We start from the raw sequence: 23,835 nt of genomic DNA on the forward strand, positions 1-23,835 counted from the left end.
CATGACTGCCAGAGAGCTAGCAAAATATACAAAAAGTCAGTGCCAATATTTCGGACACAATACATTCTCTTTCAACTGCCCAGCTATGTTCACATAATGATCATATTGAACAGAACAGGACTACTAACAGTTTGTAAGTGAGAGCAAAGCTGGTGAAATGAACCTGGTTACCCGCCTGGTTTATCCCATTGCTGTGAGCCATTGTTATCGCCTCTTTATACAGAGTACATACCGTAGTGCCTTCGGCAGCCTTTTCACATTCAGTCTTCGATGTTTCATCCTGTACAGGGGCTGAATCAGGAGATTAGGGGTCAGAAGGGGACAAATAACTAACAAACAAGGGAACTGCTCATTCTATACAAAGACGTGTAGAGAGGCTCTCCAGTAGTACAAAAGGTATGTATGACTAGGTGGAGTGGGGAATCTCCACATTTATATCACATAGGTTGGGGGGTGTTCAATTAAAAAAAAAAAAAAAAAAACAAGCAAAGAGGAAAGCAAGAAACAAGCAGACAAGTATACATAAAGGCATATTTAACAAACTGGTTTAAAGGGCAATGAAGATATTCATAGACAAAAACAGCTAGCTAACAAGCAACTAAGCTGTAAATATTGTGAAATCTGTTTTCTGATTGTCTTTCTGCATTCTACACATAATCATTGCCCTTCCCAATGCTTTAGTCTAAAAGCCTGAGTGACAACTGCAGGGTTAAGTGTTCATCAGTGGTACACAATAGCTCAGCTGGCAAGTTCAAAAATGAAAGCATCAAAGACAATTCTGGGTCCTTAATATAGTAACAATGAATAGCACCAGTAGACACCTTGTTCCAACATTTGTTTTCTTTTATAGACAAGATCTTGTGGTAGCAGAATTACATTATACAGTATCTGAATGAACATAACACATCAGAAAATTTGCCTGCAGACTAAATATAAGAATTTAGCTACTGATCCTAGGAAAAGCTGGGGGCTGCAACACAGCCATTTGTGTTAATGTACAGAGTGGTCAGAAATGTCTGTGAAAGGTTTACTTTAACCAGATATGTCCTTTTAAAAAATGTATAAATCTAAAATTCTAATCATCTAATAGCAGTAGTTGAAATTTGTACGGTATTGGTAATCAATGCAGAAAGTAGTTTTAAGGTGGGCATAGATGGAAAGATCCTTGATTCAATAGGGACTGGACGAATTTCGATCTCTGTGTCACTCTCCTTGTTCGACAGAAGCTGCCTGTTAGGCTGGCCATACATGTTCCATTTGCTTGTACAATTTTCTGTTAGATTTTCCACAAACCACATAATATGAGGTCAAAGCTAAACAACACTTTCACTTGTATCCAATTAGGCAGGCCTTTGTACTGCATAGTTCAGGGGTGTCCAAACTTTGGCCCTCCAGCTGTTCAGGAACTACAATTCCCATGAGCCAGTCATAGTTGAAGGTTAATTTTTCAAGAAAATTGTAAGAAAATTGTATAATGTATTGCCAGCCTTAGATTGACTTCTGGCAAACAAACACACAAATAAACTTTTTTCAATCAGCAACTGCAGCCAATCCGGAGCCACTGCCAGAATACAATGTTTGGGTGGGGTATTGATGGTGGTTGGTGATCCCTCCATTCACCTTGCATGTGTGCAGGAAAGAAAATCGTTTGATTCCCCCATTAACACATTCAGTGCTATTGTGTTCTCCTGGAGGAGCTTGCCCATAGATGGCTTGAATCTCAGACGGTCCCTACTGAACTGGCCGAGATTCAAACCATCTATGGGCAGCTTTCGTTTTTTTTTTTTTTCTCTCTGGCAGAACTAAAAACACTAACCGTCTGTGCCCAGCTGTAGCTATACCATTTATGTGCTGACTTAAGTTTAAAGATGCAAAAGCTTTTGGGACCCTTAGATTCATTCTGTAATAGGAGGTATAACTTAACCACTTAAGCCCCGGAAGATTTTACCCCCATTCCGACCAGGGGGTATTTTGCGATTGTGTTCTCCTGGAGGAGCTTGCCCATAGATGGCTTGAATCTCAGACGGTCCCTACTGAACTGGCCGAGATTCAAACCATCTATGGGCAGCTATCGTTTTTTTTTTTTTCTCTCTGGCAGAACTAAAAACACTAACCGTCTGTGCCCAGCTGTAGCTATACCATTTATGTGCTGACTAAAGTTTAAAGATGCAAAAGCTTTTGGGACCCTTAGATTCATTCTGTAATAGGAGGTATAACTTAAAGAATAAGCTTTCTGTAATGACCTTATATTGAAATACTAATCACAAACATTTGTATCATAAACTGTATGTTTGTCCTTATAATAAAGACCTTATTCAATTTGAAAAGCTTAAAGCTGTCTTACAAACCTAATCCAGAATGTTCAGCTCTCATTAGTGAAATAAAAGATATTTCTAAGAATTACTTTCACAGCCTTATATAGAGAACACATACAAAATATCAAATAGATGATAATACTGCTTCCAGGCAAAATATATATAATATTATAGCCCTGTAAATAATCTGGAGAGAAAAATGGGAATTATAATCACAATAGACAAACATAGTGTATATAAACTCTGAAGCACCGAAAAACATTTACGTGTATACTTTGGCTCTAAGATCCTTAGTTATGCAAATACCCTATCTCACCTTGAGGTATGTCTGTGTTGTCTTCTCCTGTATCTGGCGCTGATGTGATCTCTGGAGTATTTTGGATTTTAACTGAAATTACAAGTATAACATTTTCATACTTTGTAACATACAAGAAGTGAATACATACTGACATGTGTGAAAAGTATTTTGTAAAGAAATTATCTTTCTGCTCAAGCAGGAGCCAGGCAGGAAAAAAGAAACATCAAAATGGAGGAAACCTAACACACTCATTCCACGAGAGCTAGCAAACCATTTCCTTATGACTATACAATGCATATCCTATTTTCACACACCAGCAGGGCTGGATTTACTGTAAGGGCCATGTCACACTAGTGATTCTCTTGCTGGTTACAGCTCACCAGTGACTGTATTGCTATGCATTATAGACAGGATAGGGAAATACCCACCTGTTATGATGTGTTGCTCACTTCTTGGAAATTCAGGTAAAACCTTAGCTCATTCCCTGGAAACTTACAATCTGCACGTTTCCATCAGCGAGGGAGCAACTCCTCACTCATCTGACCAGCAAGGGAGTTACACATGGTAGCAGGTGATTATTTTCTCTGTATTTTTCAACTTGCCACCAACAGAAACACTGATGTGACAGGACCCTTAGACACAGTAGGCTTGTCACTCTAGATGGCAGAGGCAAATAGACAGCTTTTCCCTTTGTTTCATAGGAAACACAACGCTTCCCAATGGTAACTAAAAATATAGTCATTTCATACTGCCACAATAGTCTTAGGACCAGTAAAGTAGGGAAATGGTTTGTGTAAACAAGGAGATTCTGGGACCCAAGTGATGAAAATCCATTTCTGCATGACAGTAAACTGATTTCGCCCATTTAATAACTAGTAAGATGTGAGAATTTCTACTGTTAAGTGCATTATTTGTGGTTTAATCAGCAAGACAATTTGTAATCTTGCAGCTAGAAGCTCAGGGAATGCTTTATTTTTACTCACTATCAAAATATGGCATGAGTATGAATTAGCAGTCCTATCTTTTGCTGATTAAGAGGCATGTTCTTATGCTACCTATGAATATGAAAGTGGTCTTAAATCCAAAACTAATAATATAATATATTGCAGCTTACCAATCATTAGACATAGTGGATGTATTAGTTTTCTTTATTTAGTCTTTTTTCCTTCTGTTTACCCCCTTGGTGATCTGGCCAGTATAAAATATCCTGTACAGTATTATATAGACACCACTCTGGATGAATAAGCACAGGGGGTGGATTTGGGCAGCAACATTGTCTGGGGCAAGTTAGAAGTACTTGCATATTTAAATACAATAACAAAATGAGTTCTGTTACAGCAAACAGTTGTTTTCCTTTTGGGATAAAGGTTTTACATAAATAAAAGCTGATCATTTTAGGCACCCCATCAGTGTTAAATGGTCTGTCTCATCCCTGTAACTGCAAGAGAGCTTTTCGGTTGAAAAACAGGCTTACTGGCTGGATCACCAGAAGAAAATAGAAGAAAGAAAGCCTCATTTGGAAATGAATGCAGCCATCACATCTAAGAAACGGTACACTTCATTATGATAAATGTTTGCTTTTGGGTTTAATACTGCTTGAAAGTTTGAAGAGTCCTTGCACTGACCCAAACACAATAAGAAGACATGTTGGTGGCAACAGAAGCTCAAGAGATGCAAGAAATGTTGTTTGTTTTCAGCACCATTACAAGTATGCTGAGTAGTGAGTGAAGTTCAACTACAACACCTATAAATCCTGGGGTTGATTTACTAAAACATAATCTAGTGCAGCTCTGCATAGAAACCAATCAACTTCCAGTTTTTTTCATCAACGCTTAATTGAACAAGCTGATTGGTTCCAATGCAGAGGTGTACCATATTTTGCACTCTCCAGTTTTAGTAAATTAACTTAACAGTGCGGACCATGTGTTTTTTTTTCCTTTTTAATAAATTACTTATAGTGGATGGCTTAAGGTGGATACACACTATACAACTTTTGTTGCTAGATTTCCTTTTTATTTACCTTCAGCCATGTAGTGCAAGGGCCTGCCCGATATTGCATACAAATTGAAAGTGTTTAAATTTGAACTTATACAGGTCCTTCTCAAAAAATTAGCATATTGTGATAAAGTTCATTATTTTCTGTAATGTACTGATAAACATTAGACTTTCATATATTTTAGATTCATTACACACAACAATGGTATTACAATGGTATTACTGTGCTCAATTGGCCTGCCAACTCTCCTGACCTGAACCCCATAGAGAATCTGTGGGATGTTGTGAAGAGAAAGTTGAGAGACGCAAGACCCAACACTCTGGATGAGCTCAAGGCCGCTATCGAAGCATCCTGGGCCTCCATAACACCTCAGCAGTGCCACAGGCTGATTGCCTCCATGCCACGCCGCATTGAAGCAGTCATTTCTGCAAAAGGATTCCCGATCAAGTATTGAGTGCATAACTGAACATAATTATTTGAAGGTTGACTTTTTTTGTATTAAAAACACTTTTCTTTTATTGGTCGGATGAAATATGCTAATTTTTTTAGATAGGAATTTGGGGTTTTTCATGAGCTGTATGCCAAAATCATCAATATTAAAACAATAAAAGGCTTGCACTACTTCAGTTGTGTGTAATGAATCTAAAATATATGAAAGTCTAATGTTTATCAGTACATTACAGAAAATAATGAACTTTATCACAATATGCTAATTTTTTGAGAAGGACCTGTATTATATGGTTTTGGTAAATCTAAAGGAAAAAATCTAAAGACAGTTGTATAGTGTGTATCCAACGAATGAAAATGACACTGAAGGTTCTTATATGGCATGGACAACTAAAAATATTATTTTTTAAATGTATACAGAAAACAAGTGCTGTATATTATATATTATAAATAGTACATATACTGTAATAGAAATGTATATCATACATTTTTGCTATACTATCATGCAGCTCATGATCATCACATCAAGCCTGGTTTTATTATTAACAAAATGTTACAGACTGGAAATGATAAAGCCTATAGTTGGGTGTATTAAGAATGCAATGAAATCAGGCAGCAGGAGAAAGAGAGGCAGGCAGAGAGAAATGAGAGGACAGGCACAGTGTCACTAGATAAACGATTATACTGAAAATTGACAGTTGTGGGGAATTTATTCCTGTTTCAGCTAATTAAAGTGTTAAAGTTCTTTAACACCATTCAACGGCCGCCAAAATCATAAAATATTGATCCGGAGATGGGCCAAGAGCCAGGAGAAAAGGAGGGGCAGAATAGGGGGGAAAGGAATACAGAGTGCGTGAAAGACACAAGATAATACAAAAAGAACTGAAAAATGGACATAAAAATAGTGACTTGGTTTTCTCATAATTTACCTTTTTTTTATAACTTGTTATTAATCTATTTGAAAGTATATGTTGAACAGTGAAAATGCATTATACAAGGTGTTTATCTGCTATACTGGCATGCTCATGTCCTGGCTTTCCAGACACACCTCTCTTGTCTGTAATTCAATGGTACCCTAACAACAGATGTTCTTGGCTTCTCTGCTCTTTCCAGTAACCCCTTAGGTGACAATCCACTTTGCTTACATGCTTATATATGCCACTAAACAATGACATCAACAGATGCTACAACTTGGCCTGTCACTTCTGTATGATGTTTTAACTGTTTTTTTTTTAAAAAATGACACTGGTAATATATATAAGTGTATACTGTAAGGCCAGCCACAGACTGTTCGAAATGTGTTTGCAGGATGCACATTTCCTCCATCAACACAGTCAGTGCTGACAGGGGAATCCCTCCTGCTGAGACATTGTGTTCTCCCAGCCGGGGAAGCCATCCCCGCTGGGAGGAGACAGTGATTATTGCTAGCAGCTCTAGCAGCCGTTAGCGATAATCGCAAGTAAATCCAGCAGGCTTGTATCCAAGTTGATCGATCAATTTGGTACATTCAGTCTACCCACACGCGGTTTGAATCTCAGCCGGTTCCTGCTGAGCCGGCCAAGATATAAACCGTCTATGGCCAGCCTATGTCAAAGATACTGAGATCTCAGTGAAAATTCAGAGCATGTAGCTGTGTGCTAAGGTGAATACTGGGAATAAAGACTTAAATTAGACAACAATTCAATTACAGAAATAAATCATGTTGAAAGAAAACTAGAGCTGGGTATATACTAGTAGAATTTCTTTTGACATTTTTCATTGTAAGAATGTTTGTTAGTTTTCTAATTATTAGTGGGATCAAATTGACATCCGTTTTCTATCACTGTGATCAGAAAACTCGAAACAGTAGTATGGAACATTTTTCTCGAATGTACAAATTTATAGCAGTGTATGCTGTCTTCATTAAGTAAAGTCTATTCATACCAAAATCGAATGTCAAAGGATAAGTTCACCTTTAAAAAAAAAAAAATATTAAATGCACATATTTTTGCAGGTAAAACAAAATGTGCATTTATTATTTTTTTACACTTGTTTATTTTTTTAAACACCTCTTCAAACCCACTAGTTCTGGGGTTTTTTTTCCAGCCAGTAAAAATGCACCTGCCAAAAAAAGCCTATGTGTGCATGGACCATAGGATAACATGCTGGGGAGATTACTGGCTGTAGAAAAAAAACACCCGAAGCCAAAACAGCAGCTGTAAAAACGTCCAGTGTGCATGAGGAGTTAGTGGACAAATAACACTGATTACTAATCTGTTTAGTGTCAGCTGCTAGCATCTGGATCTTACCATGTTCTTGCTGGCTCCTGCACACTGTTATAATTCTTTCAAGTATAGCTTCTCCATGCACAAGCCTCCATTGTGAAATATTTTGGTGATGAATTGCTGTACGTAGATGGGACATCATCCCTAAGCAAGATCCAATAGTGCTGTCACATGGGGCACAGCGGAAACCCACATCGCTTCCACCACTGCCTTCAATGACCTGCAGAAACTGGACATGTATACATATACAGGTAAGTGAGTTAATCTTATAAACAGTACATACAAGCTGCAAGAGCTTTAGTAAGTAAATTTGTGACTAAATGAATACTTTTAATAAAGCTATTACATAATAACTGACTTTTAACTTTACGGTTTTATCCTTTGCTCTGCTAAATAAAAGGGAAGTTTTATACTATCTCTCTCTCTATAATAATCATATAGGTTTTATATGCCCCTCCCCACATTATCATTGATGTTTCTTTACTGCAAAATTTCAAGACACACATATCCTGCAGACTGTTCAGTTACCAAAATTCTGTTGATTATCTCAATAGATCATGACAAGATTAGTAGTGTCAGACAAAAAAGCTGATTCAAAAGATTAGATATTGTATAGTTATATGTTGAAGTAAAAAGCTTGACCATATTCTTTGGGTAATAAGTAGGTTAAGCATTGGCCTTTTCATAATGTATATACAGTTAGGTCCATATTAATTTAGATACAGGCACAATTTTCATACTTTTGGCTCTGTATGCCACCAGGATAAAATAAAACAAAACAATCCAAATAAATTAGGACAAGTACAAATTTTAGGAACTGCTACCATTTTTATACCCCGTTCCCCCTATTTTCAGGGGCTCAAATGTAATTGGACAAATGAATCTAATCATAAATATAATGTTAATTTTTAATATTTTGTTGAGAATCCTTTACTGGCAATGACTGCCTGAAGTCTGGAACTCATGGACATTACCAAAAACTGGGTTTCCTCCTTTCCAATGCTTTGCCAGGTTCTAACGGTAGCTGTCTTCAGTTGTTTTTTGTTTGTGGATCTTTTTGCCTTTAGTTTCGCCTTCAGCAAGTGAAATGCATGCTCAATTGGGTTGAAATTTGGTGATTGACTCGGCCACTGCAGAATATTCCACTTCTTTTGCTTCAAAAGCTCCTGGGTTGCTTTTGCAGTGTCTTTTGGATCATTGTCCAGCTGTACTGTGAAGCGCCGTCCAATCAACTTTGCTGCATTTGGATAAATCTGTGATGACAGTAAACATTGCAGAATTCATCCGGCTGCTTCTGTCTTCTGTCACATCTTCAATAAACAACAATGACTCAGTGCCACTGGAAGCCATGCATGCCCATGCCATCACACTGCCTCCACCATGTTTTACAGGTGATATTGTGTGCTTTGGATCATGAGCTGTTACAAGCCTTCTCCACACTTTTTTCTTCCCGTCATTCTGGTACAGAATAATCTTAGTTTCATCCATCCAAAGAATGCTTTTCCAGAACTGGTCTGGCATTTTTAGATGTTTTTTGGCAAAGTCTGATCTGGCTTTTCTATTCTTCAGGCTTATGAATGGTTTGCACCTTGTGGTGAACCCTCTGTATTTGCTCTCGTAAAATCTTCTCTTGATTGTAGACTTTGACAATGTTACGCCCACCTCCTAGAGAGTGTCCTTCACTTATCTGGGTGTTGTGAATGAGTTTTTCTTTACCATAGAAAGGATCCTGCGATCATCCACCGCTGTTGTCTTCTGTGGACGTCCAGGCCGTTGCTGAGCTCACCAGTGCGTTCTTCTTTCCTCAGAATGTACCAAACTGTTGATTTGGCCATTTCTAACGTTGCTGCTATCTCTGACAGTTCCTTTGAACGCATGATGTAAGTACACAGCAATAGATTCCAAATGCAAATACCACACTTAAGATGGATACACACTATACCATTTGTGTAAGATTTTTTCCTTTAGATTTACCAAAACCATATAATATGAGCTCAGACCTAAACACTTTCAAATTGTATACAATCAGGCAGGCCCTTGCACTACAAAGTTGAAGGTAAATCTAAAGGAAATATACCAACAAAAGTTGTATAGTGTGTATCCAGCTTTACAATCAACTCAAGACCTTTTACCTGCTTAAGGCCCCTTTCACATGGGCTTTACGATCAGGTCCGCCTGTCAGTTTTTCAGGCAGACCTGATCGGATGCTTCAAACATCTCTATGGAACAGCTGATGTCAGCGGAGACATGTATGCTATCCGATCTGATCCGATCCTGTCTGTGAAATACGGACGGATGGAAACCCTATTTTCCATCCATCTAGAAGATCGGAATGGATAGGATTGGATGAAAACGGACAGGCGGTCCATTTTCATTTGATCTCCCATAGAGGAGAGTGGGGTTCTGACAGCTCCGTCTCTGCAAAGTAAGTGGAGACGGAGCTGTCATCCGCCTGCTCAGCGGGGATCGATCCCCGCTGAGAACAACAGAGTCCACCGGGCGCACCGCTCGTGTGAAAGGACCCTAATTAATGAAGAAACAACGAAGGAGTAGCCCACACCTGGCCATGAAACCGCTTTTGATTCAATTATCCAATTACTTTTGGTCCCTTGAAAAAGGGAGTATGGCTAATCTTAAGAGCTGTATTTCCTAAAGCTTTCCTTCAATTTGGATATACATACCCTCAAATTAAACCTGAGAGTGTGCACGTTCAGTCCATATCCATTATATAACTATAGCTTGAATATGTTTTGGTATATACCTGTAAAATCTATAATTGTGCCTATGTCCAAATATATATGGACCTAACTGTAATATTACATAGGGAAAACAATCAGAGAGCTAGAACAACATCTGAAACATCAAAGGGACTTCCAGCGCTATCTGTGATGTCTCTCACTCCCAAAAATAAAGCTACCGTGTGGTCCTGCTGCTAAACAATGCTGAAACAGCATAAGTCAGTACATAAAGGAAGGGACACCAGCGCTATCCAACAGTACATAGTCTACGACATAACCCAGTCAGGCTTGGTAAAAAACCTTGGAAAGTTTATTAGAAAAGCATATTGATGAATAAAACATATAAAAAATATATTCCAAACCAGTTCTGCTGGCGTTGCTGAGAGGTCACAGGGTGATAGAGCCGCTGGGTATGCCAAACTGTGTAAATGTTGACATCAGAGGACCAGGCAGGAGGGAGATGGGATCTGATGTGCCAACCTTGATGCTTTCCAGCCGGGTCCCAACGCTTGCTGACGTCACTACCGGTTAGCGGCTTCCGCCGTTGATACTTCCGGTTGGCGGTTCCGCGGTATGGGCCACACTGCTCCGGTGTGAGCAACTACATATCGGGTGGGAGGAAGCCACATTATCCTTACCGGCTGATCCGGTCTGCTCTTGGCACATCAGATCCCATGTCCCTCCTGCCTGGTCCTCTGATGTCAACATCTACACAGTTTGGCATACCCAGCGGCTCTATCACCCTGTGACCTCTCAGCAACGCCAGCAGAACTGGTTTGGAATATATTTTTTATATGTTTTATTCATCAATATGCTTTTCTAATAAACTTTCCAAGGTTTTTTACCAAACCTGACTGGGTTATATCGTAGACTATGTACCGTTGGATAGCGCTGCTGTCCCTTCCTTTATGTACTAACATCTGAAACATTACTGAAGATGTAACTTAACTTCAAGGGACTGTTCACACATAGAAAGGAAAATGTGTTTTTTTTTTACTGATGTCAGTTCACACCACTGTGTGTCTCTGCGATGGCACATCGCAATGCCAGTGATGAATAGAACTGTATTGAAATAATAAAATTCTGTGAAAAAAAAAAGCAAACAGTGAAATGCACTAGGGTCAGTGCATTGGCACTGTGTCACACATTGCACACCAGTGGTTGATCGAACAGCGCAGCTCACTGGTGTGATGTGAGTGGGCACCGAAACATTTAGCTTTATTTAGTCCTAGTGCTGCAAGTTAATGTTATACTACTGACTGAGAGCAAATAACTTCTGGCTGTTGTACATAAAGGCACAAAATCATCCTGTGATATTTCTTATGTTATAATTAGGTGGCATCTATTTCAGAAGATACTTTACTAAAAATTGCAAGGTTAATGCAAGGTAATTAAAGCATTATTGTTCTTCACCCAAAAGTCTTTATATATATATATATATATATATATATATATATATATATATAGTGGCAGTTCCTATTAGCTATAGTTTAGGCAGGGCAAAAAAAATGGCAGTAATTCTGCCCCTTCTGGTGCCATCGCAGCAAAGTTGATATCAGCACCTCTATTCATAGAGGCTGATTGACAGCACCCTCCCATACAAACCCACAAAGTTTTGCAGCATAAATCCATTACCAATGTCATGTGACAACATTGTTACCAACCTGGGCCTGTGCAGTAATTACTCTCAATAGCCTGCACGGTTCGAAATTGGGAACATATGAGTTGGTTCATGTTCTAGCAGATGATTTTATCATATTATCACAATATATTTAAAAAAAAAAAAGGTTTTTATTACATCCATAAGGGTTTCTTTACCAAACCATGTCTTTAATCTGGTCCTTTGCCCTTCATTTTAATACAATTTAAAGAGTCTCCTAAGCAAATAATACTAAAACAAGCTGAAAAAATGATGAGCAACTGTTCAATGCAGCAAACATTAAAACAGGCTCAAAGCAGACTGGATCCAAAAAATTTCTGAGTTAATTAAAGTCTTATTCCCGCTATTTATTAATTCTTGGATTGAGTAGGGAAGAGTTAAAACTTCTTTCAGGGATTCATTTCGGATTTTGACCCCATTGAGCAGAATTGTCCCTGTGACACTATACAAGATCTGAAGTCAGAAGTTCTAACTCTTCCCCGGTCTACTAAAAATGTATTTTTGGTGTTGTCTGTATCCCTGTTGGAGAAGGACAGGAAGTGGGGGGAAATCTCCCCAATCATGACACAGTAGGCAATAAATTGTAACTGCTGGAGTTAGGCTCTGAGCACCAGATTTATCCCATAAAATAAAGTCACCTTGTACACACGGAGACTCTCTTCATGTCCCCCTCCCTGAACATGGAGCTGAATCTTCTCTCTGCTGTTACTCTCATATCCACATAGGTTACATCGTAGGTGCAAAGGAGGGAATGAAGATGCCTGGCTGTACCCACTGATAGGAAGTTCTGCTGCTGATGCTTGTGCAGTGGCCAGCGCTGCACCACCTTCTCGCATATGGGCAGCCAGTTGATATTTCTGGGCATGTTTATCAGTCTTCAGATGCAGCTGGAAATTAGCTTTAAGCTGGGTACTATAGGAGCAGAGGCGACAGCAGTGTAAGTCTCCTCTCACTTCCCTCCACTCTCTCTCAGGTAGAGACCGGCCCCTACTGGCATGAGAGAGTAGAGCCTCCAAGCTGTCTGTGGTATAGCAGCGACACACCAAGCAGCGGAACACCCCAGAGGATAACTCTTCCTCAGGGAAGGAAGGTGATGGCTCTGGCAGGGGAGGCGGTGCAGGGAGGGCCATACCAGAGGTACTTAAAGCATTGACCGGGGGTCCTGAAGGAGACTCTGGTGGAAGGAGACTGCAAGCTGCCAAGATAAATGGAAAATAAAACATTAGGTATTGAGCAACAACCTTTTCATAAACATTACTTGATGAGAGTATTTGTGTCAGTGGAGATTTTACAGATAGATAGATACAGTAGAGAGGGTTGATTTACTAATGGAGTAGAAGCTGTTAACTTGTGAATATTCACTTCATTAGGGTAAGTTCACTTTGTAAAATTAATATTAGTAAATAAGATGAGCCTGTGCTCACTTGGAATACCCAGTCATGTGTCAGCAAAACATTTTTAATTTCTCTCACGCATAACTGGGCTTTCAAAATGAGCAAATATTCATATTATTTACCAGCATTCACTTTGCAATTGTACAGCCTTTACATCTTTAGTAAATCAACTGAAGTCAGTTGTAGTCCACCTTCTTTGAAACTGTGCTTTAGCTTTATGCAGGGTTGCAAGAAGTGAAACATGGATAGAATGTTTCCAGGAAATAAACAGATAAATAAAAACTCTAATAAACATTATAAACATTTTATATACATATAGACCTAACTTTGAGGATTGAATGATGTGTTTTTTTTTTCCTTTGTGATATCCTACCCTCATTTATCATGCAGCTGTGTCAAGGTTATGTCAGAGTTGTGTCAGCTGTTCATGGGGGAATCAACTTACACACTGACAAGCACAGGAGCAGTAACAGAGATGGTAGAAAATAAATGCTGCATATATCAGGTCCTGGTCACTCTCAATACAAACATAGATCCTGGCTTTGTTTGGAATATAATTAAAGCCTAAGCACAGCCAAAATAAAAGAACACTAACATCAGCACAAAGGACATAACTTTACAGTCACTAGTATGTGTCCCTTGTGCTTCTTTTAGACAAAATCATCCTCTCCCTATGTCCCCACTGTTAGCAAAATCTTCTGGTTGGGGTGGGGGCGGAGGTTAAAAGACCTAAGGGGGCTCTCACTCCATATGCCTGACTATGCCTGCCCTTCCTACCCAACTTCTCTCTTCACAAAAGCTGTATTACAGCTTCTATGAATGAACTGTGATTTATGAATGGAGGGGGCAGACCTATCAATCTTCTACCCATTCTCCATTCACAGATTCTGTTTCGTTCATAGAAGCTGCAGTACTAGATCCTCTGAATAAAGGAGCTGGGCGGAAAGGGCAGGAATAGTTGGGAACTCTTGGTGAAAGCCTGTCCTAACTCCTACAGTTCTAATAAAGAAGAGGCATCAACACAAGGGACACATCCTACTAACTGTAAGTTATGTCCCTTGCGCTGATTTTTGTGTTTTATATTTTGGCTGTACTTAGGCTTTAAATAATACATTTCCTTGACTAAACGAACAATACCCTTTTTCTCTTAAAATACAGAGCTTTTCTATTATCATTATTATCTATTGTCTTTTATTACCATTGTTTCACCCCTCACCTTGACTACTAGATGAGCTGAAGTGCATGGGATTAAAAAGTAGAGGGTGATCCAGTGTCTGTTCAGGAGCAAGTGGCCCTCCATAAAATGGGAAGTTGTCTTGGCTCATGCCTAGCCCCTGGTGAAGAAGCAGGACATTTTGCATGTGCTTTTCACTGGTCATGTGAATGCGTAAATTGCGGGAAATGTTAGTTTCATAGTTGCACACCTTACAGTGCCATGATGCTTTTTGTTTTAGCTGGCGATCAGTGGGTGATGTTTGGTTAGGATCTCCCTGTCCAGCATTCACTGTTTGTGCTGCTAAAGGAGCTACTGCTGCGGTGGGTGTGGGGCCTGATCCTTGGTATCCTTGGAGGTTGGCCAAGTGTTTGTCAGACTGCATGTGTATGGTAAGATTTCCCTTGGTGGTTGTGGAATAGTTGCAAGCCTCACAGCGATATGGCTTATAGCCACAGTTGTAACTCTCACCTCGGGCCAATCGTGGGTGCTGCTGGCCACTGTGGCAGTAAGAACAGTGGCTATGACTTTCTGGATGCTTTTCCTTCATATGAACATCCAATGTTTGTTGGTATTTATAATGCCAGTTGCATTTAGGACATTTTAGAGTTTTACATGAATTCCGTGAGTGTAGTAGAGAAAGCTGGCCTTGCAGAGAGAGACTTTGGAATGGTTGGGGGCCTGAGGTTGGTGTGCATTCATCAAGGGCCAGAGGCCCACGATCAGCATCTGTTTGGTTACCGACTTTGTCAGTGCCATGGAGAGCTCCCATTTGAATAAAGGAATTTGTTATCATTGGGCCATAAAAGCTTTGGTTTGCGAGTAGCTGCTCACTAATGTCCGAGGGCTGGGAGACAGGTAGGCTGCCTTCTGCCACATCTTCTACTTCCTCTTCGGCATCTTCGCCCATTGACTCTGTTGCTGAGCACCAGTTTGCTACTCCAGTCTTTTCATCTACAAGGGCTTTTGAATCTTTGGCTTCAGTTGAGTGGGGAGTTCCTGTGGGATCACATTTGTGATAGCTTAGAGGTGAGTTGGGCACCAGGCCCATAGAAAGCTTGGGGTTTCCTTCTGGATTCCCTTGAAATGTCCCTTGACTTTTGGTATCACTGGGGTTTGTATTTGACATTAAATCCTCTGATGTCCCTGACTGCTCAGGCATGCTTTGGATTACATCTAAAGATGGGGTGGTTTGGACCCTAGAAAGGACAACATTCTCTGGCTCCTGGCCAGCATCTAACACATTTTGGCTTCTTTTTGGTTCTAAAAGGCTGATAAAAATCTGCCCACCAGATCTATGTATGATACCAGAGGTTTCCCCTGATGCTAGCTGATCTTGATAAGGGTGCTCCAAGCCATGAAAGCGAGAAGCATGCCACCCTAATTGGATTCCAGTATGAAAGTTGAGGCGGCATGGGAGACAAATCCATGTTCCATCTACCCTTTGTAGCTTGGTAGATTCTCCATGCGTTTCATTTTTGATATCTTCTTCCTCTTGTTGCCCCCCTGCCTCCTTTTCTTTGGGTTGGTCTTGTGTTCTGGGCGAGGTGCCAGGCGCCGTTTGAGTGAGATTGGCTGCCTCGGCTGAGGTATGTCGGGATATTTGGTTAGAGCAAAAGCCTTGGTAGGTGGCGGTGAGACGAAAAGAGGTGAGTGGAGGATGGGTCGTCACTGTGCTTTTTGGGGAGTCCTGTGGTAAAGAAGGGGAAGGAAGAGCACCATCTTCTCTTTCCTCGCCTTTCAGGAGGTAGACAGTTCCGTCACTGGAAAACAGCACATGTCCCACCAGTGCTTCTCCTCCATCCTCAGTTTCCTCTTTGCAGTTTGGCTGTAAAGGAGATGAGAGCTTTGGCAGATAAGTTGGGTGCGGAGAACTGGGAGTCAAGAGGGGAATCTGCAACATGGAGGATGTTGGGCTAACAGCCCCATAACCCCCTCCAGTAACAGAAGTGGAAGAGGAAGAGAATTCTGGTGAAGGATTAGGAGGCAGGAAAGGGGTATCTTTGGTGGTTGTTGGGCAGAGGGGTAAATTAAGGTCCAGAGGCCAAGGGCTTCTTTCATCCTGCCCAGAAGAGGGGAGGAAGCATTCACCAGCATCCATAGCTCCACAATGGATATGCAAGACTCATTTCAGACACAGCCCTGTGAATAAAAGAATAAAATAATGAGAAAATATAAACAGACAGAACCATGTGGCTAATAATTTGATAATCACTAGGTCTCTGATTTGTAAAGTCAATCATTCTTGCTTTTGTTTTCCACATTCTCTAATTAAAGGGATCTGATCAATGCATTTTATGCCTTGCATCTAAAAAAGATCATGCTTTCTTCTATTCATCTTTAAAAAAAAAAAAAAAAGAGTACGACATATAAAATTACACATCCTTGCTCTTGCTCTGTGTTGGTTAAAAGGATACAAATGAAATTTGTATAGAACCGTGCATGCAATCAACATAAAAAAATGCTTGCCTGTGAATTCTGTATGAATTAAAAGAGGCTGTCCAATTTGGTGTCTTGCTAGAAATATTTTACTCAGCGGAATATGGCAAGATAAGGGTTAAATGCTACTCTGCTGGTCTCTCTCCTCCTCCCTCCCTGGAGTCCTTATAATTCTGCTCCCCACAGAGTCTGATGTTGAGGTGATTAAAGAGCTGTGAGCCTGAGCACATTAGCATGTTAATGAGTATGGAAATTATTAACTAAAAGAGTTTCATTCTACACCGTAGCAGAGGAGGGGGTTTAATATAGGGTGGGGGAGGATGGGGTGAAGCACTGGTGCAGGAATGGGGGTGAAACTGTTAAAGAAAGGAATAAAAAAAGCAAAATCTTTTCTATTGTAATCACCAGATCAAGCTGCCCCATTTCAAGACATGCATGTATGTACCCAACAACATCAATAAATACCTCCGTAAGAGCTCAATATGGAGCTGTCCTCATTATCGATAATCACTGTAATTGTTTATACTCCTCTTCATAATCAGAACCCAAGCCAGGCTCAACTAGCCAATTTATGCAGCCATCACAAGCCGGCATAGTAATGAGCCTCCAATGTAGGGATAACCAACTAATGCAGCCATGCCCCAGAGAACATCTCATTTTATAACCAGAACAAACAGAATGGACTGTTTATAAGCCTACTTTTTTCACTGCTGGTACTGCTTGGATACTTACATTTAATTTTCCACCTAGCTCATTTATGTCTAACCTATTTGCTCATAATTAGCAAACACCTTCTTTTACACACACCAGCTAAGTAATTTTATATTTCATCCTTGCTGTATTAACCAACAGTTAATCATAACATTATGCCCCTTCATTTTGTAATATTGCATAAATGTATTTTATGTTACTTACAGTGAAGCCTAGGCCGGTAAACACGGATTGCCTGCTCTAGGTGCAATGCACATATTTTCACAAGTGACTGCAGTAATACCGGCCTGTGACACGCATAATATTAAAGCCAAACTCCAGGAAAATAGATAAATACACAAAATATGTATATGGAATTTGTTTTACCTGCTGATACATGTGTAATTCTATTTAGAAATACATCCCTGCCTGACAACAAAGTCAGGTCCTGGATAACTGTGCTGATTCTGAACATACTACACCTAAGCTAATAGCCTGATCTAGGTCCAGGCCTCTGATTGGACATTAAAATACAGAAGCACATTAATGTGGTCATCTCTGAGTTCTTCCTTTTGTACACAAGTTCAGTGTTTGACACACAGCACTGATTGGATCAGAATGCTGAACCTCCCTCCAAGTTTGAGTAGTGGGCTGATCGTAAAAAGCCAACCTATTTCTTCATCCATGCAAACGAGATGGATAGATGAATCCCAACAGCCTGGACATTGTATTCTGACAGTCAGACACTGCATTGTCAGAATACACTGTAGCTGTGGCCACTGATCGAGAAAGGTTTTCCAACTTGTCCCTTTGACGGAAGTCGATCTAATGATAGACTTCTGTCGAACAGGGACACCACACACTGATTGAAATTCAGCTGGTTCCTACTGAACTGGCTGAACTATAAACCCCATACGGCTAGCTTTAGATGAAAAGAAAGTATATAAAATCAATTGGAGCCTCTGGTGTCACCAAGGGGCGATACATAAGATTCAGTATATGTAATGCTACCAAAGACTGTCAGAGACTGCACACATACTACTGGAGATGGTCAGAGATTGCAGACATGCTACAATTAGAAATTGGGAACATGTTACATGAGGCTGCTAGACATCATTACTGTTACGGCCCCTTAACACACCAATGATCCCACTACTGACTGCTAGGGTCCAAAAGGTTGGCAAGCATCAAAGGGCCCTATGCGGCACTCAAATTATAGAATGAGCATCAATGCTCTATGCATTTAGTATGCAATTACCTGTTATTCTATGTTACTAAAGGTATTGTCTTTGGTATGTAGTTTAGAATCAAGAAGCCCTTTATGCTACAGGGCTCCATCACACATACACTAAATTACCAACAGTATTGGGATGCCTGCCTGAACTTTATTGGCATTCCAGTCTTAGTCCGTAGGGTTCAATATTGAGTTGGCCCACCCTTTGCAGCTATAACAGCTTCAACTCTTCTGGAAAGGCTGTCTACAAAGGTTAGGAGTGTGTCTTTGGGAATGTTTGACCATTCTTCCAGAAGCGCATTTGTGAGGTCAGGCACTGATGTTGCACGAAAGGGCCTGGCTCGCTGGCTCCGCTGTAAATCATCCCAAAAGTTGTTCTATCAGGTTGAGGTCAGAAATCTGTGCAGGTCAGTCAAGTTCCTCCACCCCAAACTCGCTCATTCATGTCTTTTTGGACCTTGCTTTGTGCACTGGTCCAAATCATTTGTTGGAGTGGGGATTATGGTGTGGGGTTGTTTTTCAGTAGTTGGGCTTGGCCCATTAGTTTCAGTGAAGGGAACTCTTAAGGCGTCAGCATACCAAGACATTTTGGACAATTTCATGCTCCCAACTTTGTGGTAACAATTTGGGGATGGCCCCTTCCTGTTCCAACATGACTGCGCACCAGTGCACAAACAAGGTCCATAAAGACATGGATGAACGAGTTTGGGGTGGAGCAACTTGACTGGCCTGCACAGAGTCCTGACCTCAACCTGATAGAACACCTGTGGAATGAATTAGGGCAGAGACTGTGAGCCAGGTCTTTTCGTCCAACATCAGTGCCTGACCTCACAAATGCGCTTTTTGAAGAATGGTCAAACATTCCCATAGGCACACTCCTAAATCTTGTGAATAGCCTTCCCAAAGAGTTGCAGCTGTTATAGCTGCAAAGAGTGGGCCAACTCAATATTGAACCCTACGGACTAAGACTGGGATGCCATTTAAGTTTATGTGCGTGTAAAGACAAGTGTCCCAATACTTTTGATGATATAGTGTAGTTATGGCCCTGATAACTGGATTACACTGTGTTTTTTTACTTGAAGTTCTTTTTATTCTATTCACTGACTGCCCAGATGTTTAAGTAAAGCCAAAAGACAGTGATAGGTCAGTAATATTTAAAGCTAAATTCCAGTTATGGATATTTTTTACTTAGTTAAATTGGTCCAGCTTGCATCAATATAACTATGTACTGTATATATCATACCTGGCTGATCGCCCTGGAAGCCAAAAGCCACTGAAGTAAACAACGCTATTCCAGTGATCTCCACTTGGTTCTGAATCCTGTGCCAAGCGGCTGGCCTGATGCATTGCGAACGCAGGAGGTCGGCCGCTCAGCACAGAGGCCATTCAGAGAATGCTCTACATCCTCATAATGAATGCAAAGCATTCTTTGATTGGATGAGGTGGCGAATGCAGGGTGGTCTCATCCTGCTTCCAGGGGCATCAGCCAGGTACGATATATACATAGTTACAATAATGATATTTAAAAATATACTATACCTAGAATTCATCTTCAAGTACAGATGGGGAAAATGTGGGTGATGTGTCCAATAGCATTTTTTTTCATGTTTGTATCCTTTTTTTTTTTTTTTTTTTGCTCAATGGTCCTTTTTCAATAAACATGATCAAAAATGTGAACAACATCAAAGCAAACACAATTGTTTATATGAAAAACTAAGATCTACCAAAGTAAATGTACATATACACAGGGCAATTACTATGCCAAGAAAACTGAAACCAATCAGCTTTCTATAGTTCAACAATAACTACTGGTGCCAGTCAATATTTGACTGGTAACGATCCAATAGCAAAAAGACCAGATGGAAAATTAAATTGCCAAATACAATCAAGGTACAATTCACCTTGCGTTTCTGCTGTATATGTCAATAGCTAGCAATGTACAAAAAAAGGTATCTTTGCGGGAAATGGTACTATTCACACCAAATGTGTACACATTTTAGTTAATTACTTTCTATGGTAAGTACTTACATGCATGTCGCATTATCAATATAATATGTAACAACAACACATGTAAATCATAACATAAAGTCACCGGTCAGCAATACAAATGGTTTACCGTCTCGTTATAGATTATACACTCTCTGAACTAATCAGTAAAGAGTTTTTGCTAGTCTATACCAACCAATCAAAAATAGCTTTTTTTTTATCTTGTTTTAATAACCTGAAAACCGATTGGTTGCTCATCCTTGCTGCTTTTTGAGCAGGTGTATTGAATGTTTGATTTATGGCCCCATCAATTTTTGAGCCGTGTTTTGTTATATTGAGTAATTGTTCCTTTTCTGAAGAACTTACATGCTCACAATGTAAAAGTTCAATATTATGGAGGATGTATGATACAATGTATGGATATATTCAGAAGTTGAGAGCCATTTTGAAATTAGAAACATTTCTTTTTACGATGATGGAAGCAATCCAATTAATTTATGGCAAAAATTAACAAAAAGGGTGTTGGTACAATCTGCTTGTGTACAGAGGGCTTAACATTCACAACTGTGTCTTAGATGTTAAAGTACCATAACCCTGCCATGGCCTGCCATGGCCCTCCTGTCAGTCTCATTCATCCTTGCTAATTACAAAGTTGAAAAAGAACCCACTAATTTGGAGGAACTTACAATTTTCTCTCTTCATAAACTGTGTAAAAATATTACAAAGCCATCCTTAAGCAATGCAGCATGTATCATTCCAGTGCACTAGAAACAATATACAGAGTTCTGGTACCTTTAAAAGATAAGAAAGACCCAGCCTAGTAGTGGAGACACAACCAGACAAAACATAATGACAATCAATCAATACAAACATAACAAGCAAGTGCAGAGATAATGAACAAATACAGCTGTAGCAAGCCAACCTTCGGCTAACAAAACAATGGAAACACAAACCATTAATCCAATTATAAGCAGACAATGCAAACAAAGCCAGCCAATTCACTCTAACAAACGGGTAAAATGGTCCCAGCCAATATGACTTTACCATCATGTTTGATGCAACCTAATTTAAATACTCATCACCAAAATAGTTATAAAGTGAAATATAGCAAGTCCTAAAGAAAATATAGACAAGTCGGCCATTATAATGTATATGATGTAGGAGTATATAATAACTTTTCTGCTAAAATAGTTAATTTTTTATTTCATTTGTGTTTCTTTTTATACTGCCTTGTATTGTGGAAAGTGGTACATTCAGCGATCGAACACTGACAGTAATCATTTATGTTTAATATTGCAAAACATGGGAGTTTAAAGATTCCCTTATCAACTGTTGTGATACAACTAGACAGGTATTTGAATAAAGCTTGCTGCAGCACAGATTAAATTGTAGCTGATTCTTACCAAAATCTGCCCTGTCGGCACCACCAGGCTTAAGAAAACTGTACTGAAAAATCGAAGGAGCCTAATTTTAAATTGTTGGCCAAACAGTGACTGGAAACTGATAGGGTAATTAAACAGCCTTGGGTTCTGCGGCTGCTTGAATACAGTAGCCAGCAGTGCAGATTCCTCCATCCACTCTGTTTAACATGTATGGAGGAATTTACCTTTTTGCTCTCGTTCCATCCATGTGTGTGTTTGGCTAGCATTACACCTTGCCCTTGTATAAGTAAAGAAAAGCCCAGAATTTTAGGCACTGCATGAAAAGCTCAGATGGAGCCATAACTGCTGGCAATAATGGCACGAAGAATCAGACAAGCTGGTTGTACCCAAGTTGATCGATCAATCAACTTGGGTACAATCAGCCTGCCCATACATGGTTTGAATCTTGGCCGGTCCCTGCTTTTTGAACCGTCTATGGCTGACTTTACATTAAAGGAGCTTTTAGTGATCAGATCATTTCAGAGCATATGACCTAAAATACCATGTGTAGGTAGCTCAAGAGCATTCATATAATGTTTGAGGTACTAGAATTCCCATCCACATTGTTTTACTGTTAAGCATAACAGCCAATATATGGATCTTCACTTTAGTCAGTCCTCCTTGTGACCGTTGTCCAGAATAAGAAATACAGGAGTTGAGACCTGCGAAGTAAGAGAACGAAAACTAATAGAAACAGACAGGAAAGCTAGGAGGCCTTAGGAAGCAAAAGGAAGACTGGCAGGTAATCGAACATTACAAAAGAAAAAGAGAAGTAGTGAGTATTTGGAGAAAGGAAGAATATGGGAATGTACAGGACCGTGAGAATGAAGAAGTAAGGAAAGAGTATCCTGGAAAGAACACAATATTGAGTACATAGAAAGACAGACACGTGACAGTGAATGATCACTATCTGAAAGAATTAGCAGAAAGAGGGAGGAATTGATCCCCAGTAAAATAAAGAAATGTTAGAAATAAGGTAGTATTTAAATGCATTGAAGGACCGGCAAACAGACCACAGAGAGCAAGGGGTAGGCGGACATAACATAAAGCATTGTAAATGAAACATCTTATAGTGACATAAATATAGAAATCAAAGGAAGCAGTGAATAACACATAGGAGGAGGAGGTAGCATATGTAACAGAGGAGAGAGGACAGTGGATGCACTGAAAGAGGTGATGCTGGGATAGAGACAGCGCAAGGATATTCCAAGAGACAGCTATAGAGGGAGGGTGAAGAAGGATGGAAAAATCAATACAATTACTTTCTAACGGTGTGTTAAGAGAGTGAGGTGTCGACACTCTGTCTGTGCACGAAAATATGAGCTCCCTATATATACTGGCAGAGTCTGGCAGCTATCAGCTGAGTCTTCTTCCCACTGCTGGAGTTCAGTATGTCTTAGAGCATTTCTTATGAAGTGTAACATATGCTCCTCATCACATTAAATCATGTGATTCATGCATATTGTGACTGAGGGTTTTAATCAGAGTGTGTGACATATGCTGCTAGGTGTGTGCAGCATGCTAATACATCTTTATGTGAGCACCGGAGCACATGGTGCCTAAACATGCCACTCAAATGGTTAAATGGTTGACTGTTCCCCTATTACTGGACAACAGATATGCCACTGACCAATTCCTTACCAGGGCGACAAAAACAGCAGTTAATATAAAATGTCTTAAATAGCAAACCAAAATGTACTCTTTCCTAGTCAATTACACTATGACGCCATTCCTTTATCC

General features: G+C 39.9%; 1 protein-coding gene across 2 annotated transcripts in view; it reads right to left on the minus strand.

Moving 5' to 3' along the window:
- The window catches only part of ZFHX2 (zinc finger homeobox 2), a 106,631-nt gene that overhangs the window by 44,352 nt on the left and 38,444 nt on the right, over window positions 1-23,835 (minus strand). Inside the window, exons 2-6 of one of the 2 annotated variants that reach the window (XM_082270375.1) lie at window positions 14,329-16,467; window positions 12,357-12,913; window positions 7,345-7,549; window positions 2,632-2,703; window positions 233-291 (exon numbers count right to left, since the gene is read on the minus strand). In XM_082270375.1, coding sequence (XP_082126501.1) covers window positions 233-291; window positions 2,632-2,703; window positions 7,345-7,549; window positions 12,357-12,913; window positions 14,329-16,426 — 2,991 coding nt within the window. In that variant the 5' untranslated portion in view covers window positions 16,427-16,467. The remainder of the gene's footprint in view (window positions 1-232; window positions 292-2,631; window positions 2,704-7,344; window positions 7,550-12,356; window positions 12,914-14,328; window positions 16,468-23,835) is intronic. The other variant, XM_082270376.1, reaches the window with a different exon arrangement.

The sequence above is a fragment of the Pelophylax lessonae genome, assembly GCF_965119305.1.
Source record: "Pelophylax lessonae genome assembly, chromosome: 1".
NCBI classification, from domain to species: domain Eukaryota; kingdom Metazoa; phylum Chordata; class Amphibia; order Anura; family Ranidae; genus Pelophylax; species Pelophylax lessonae.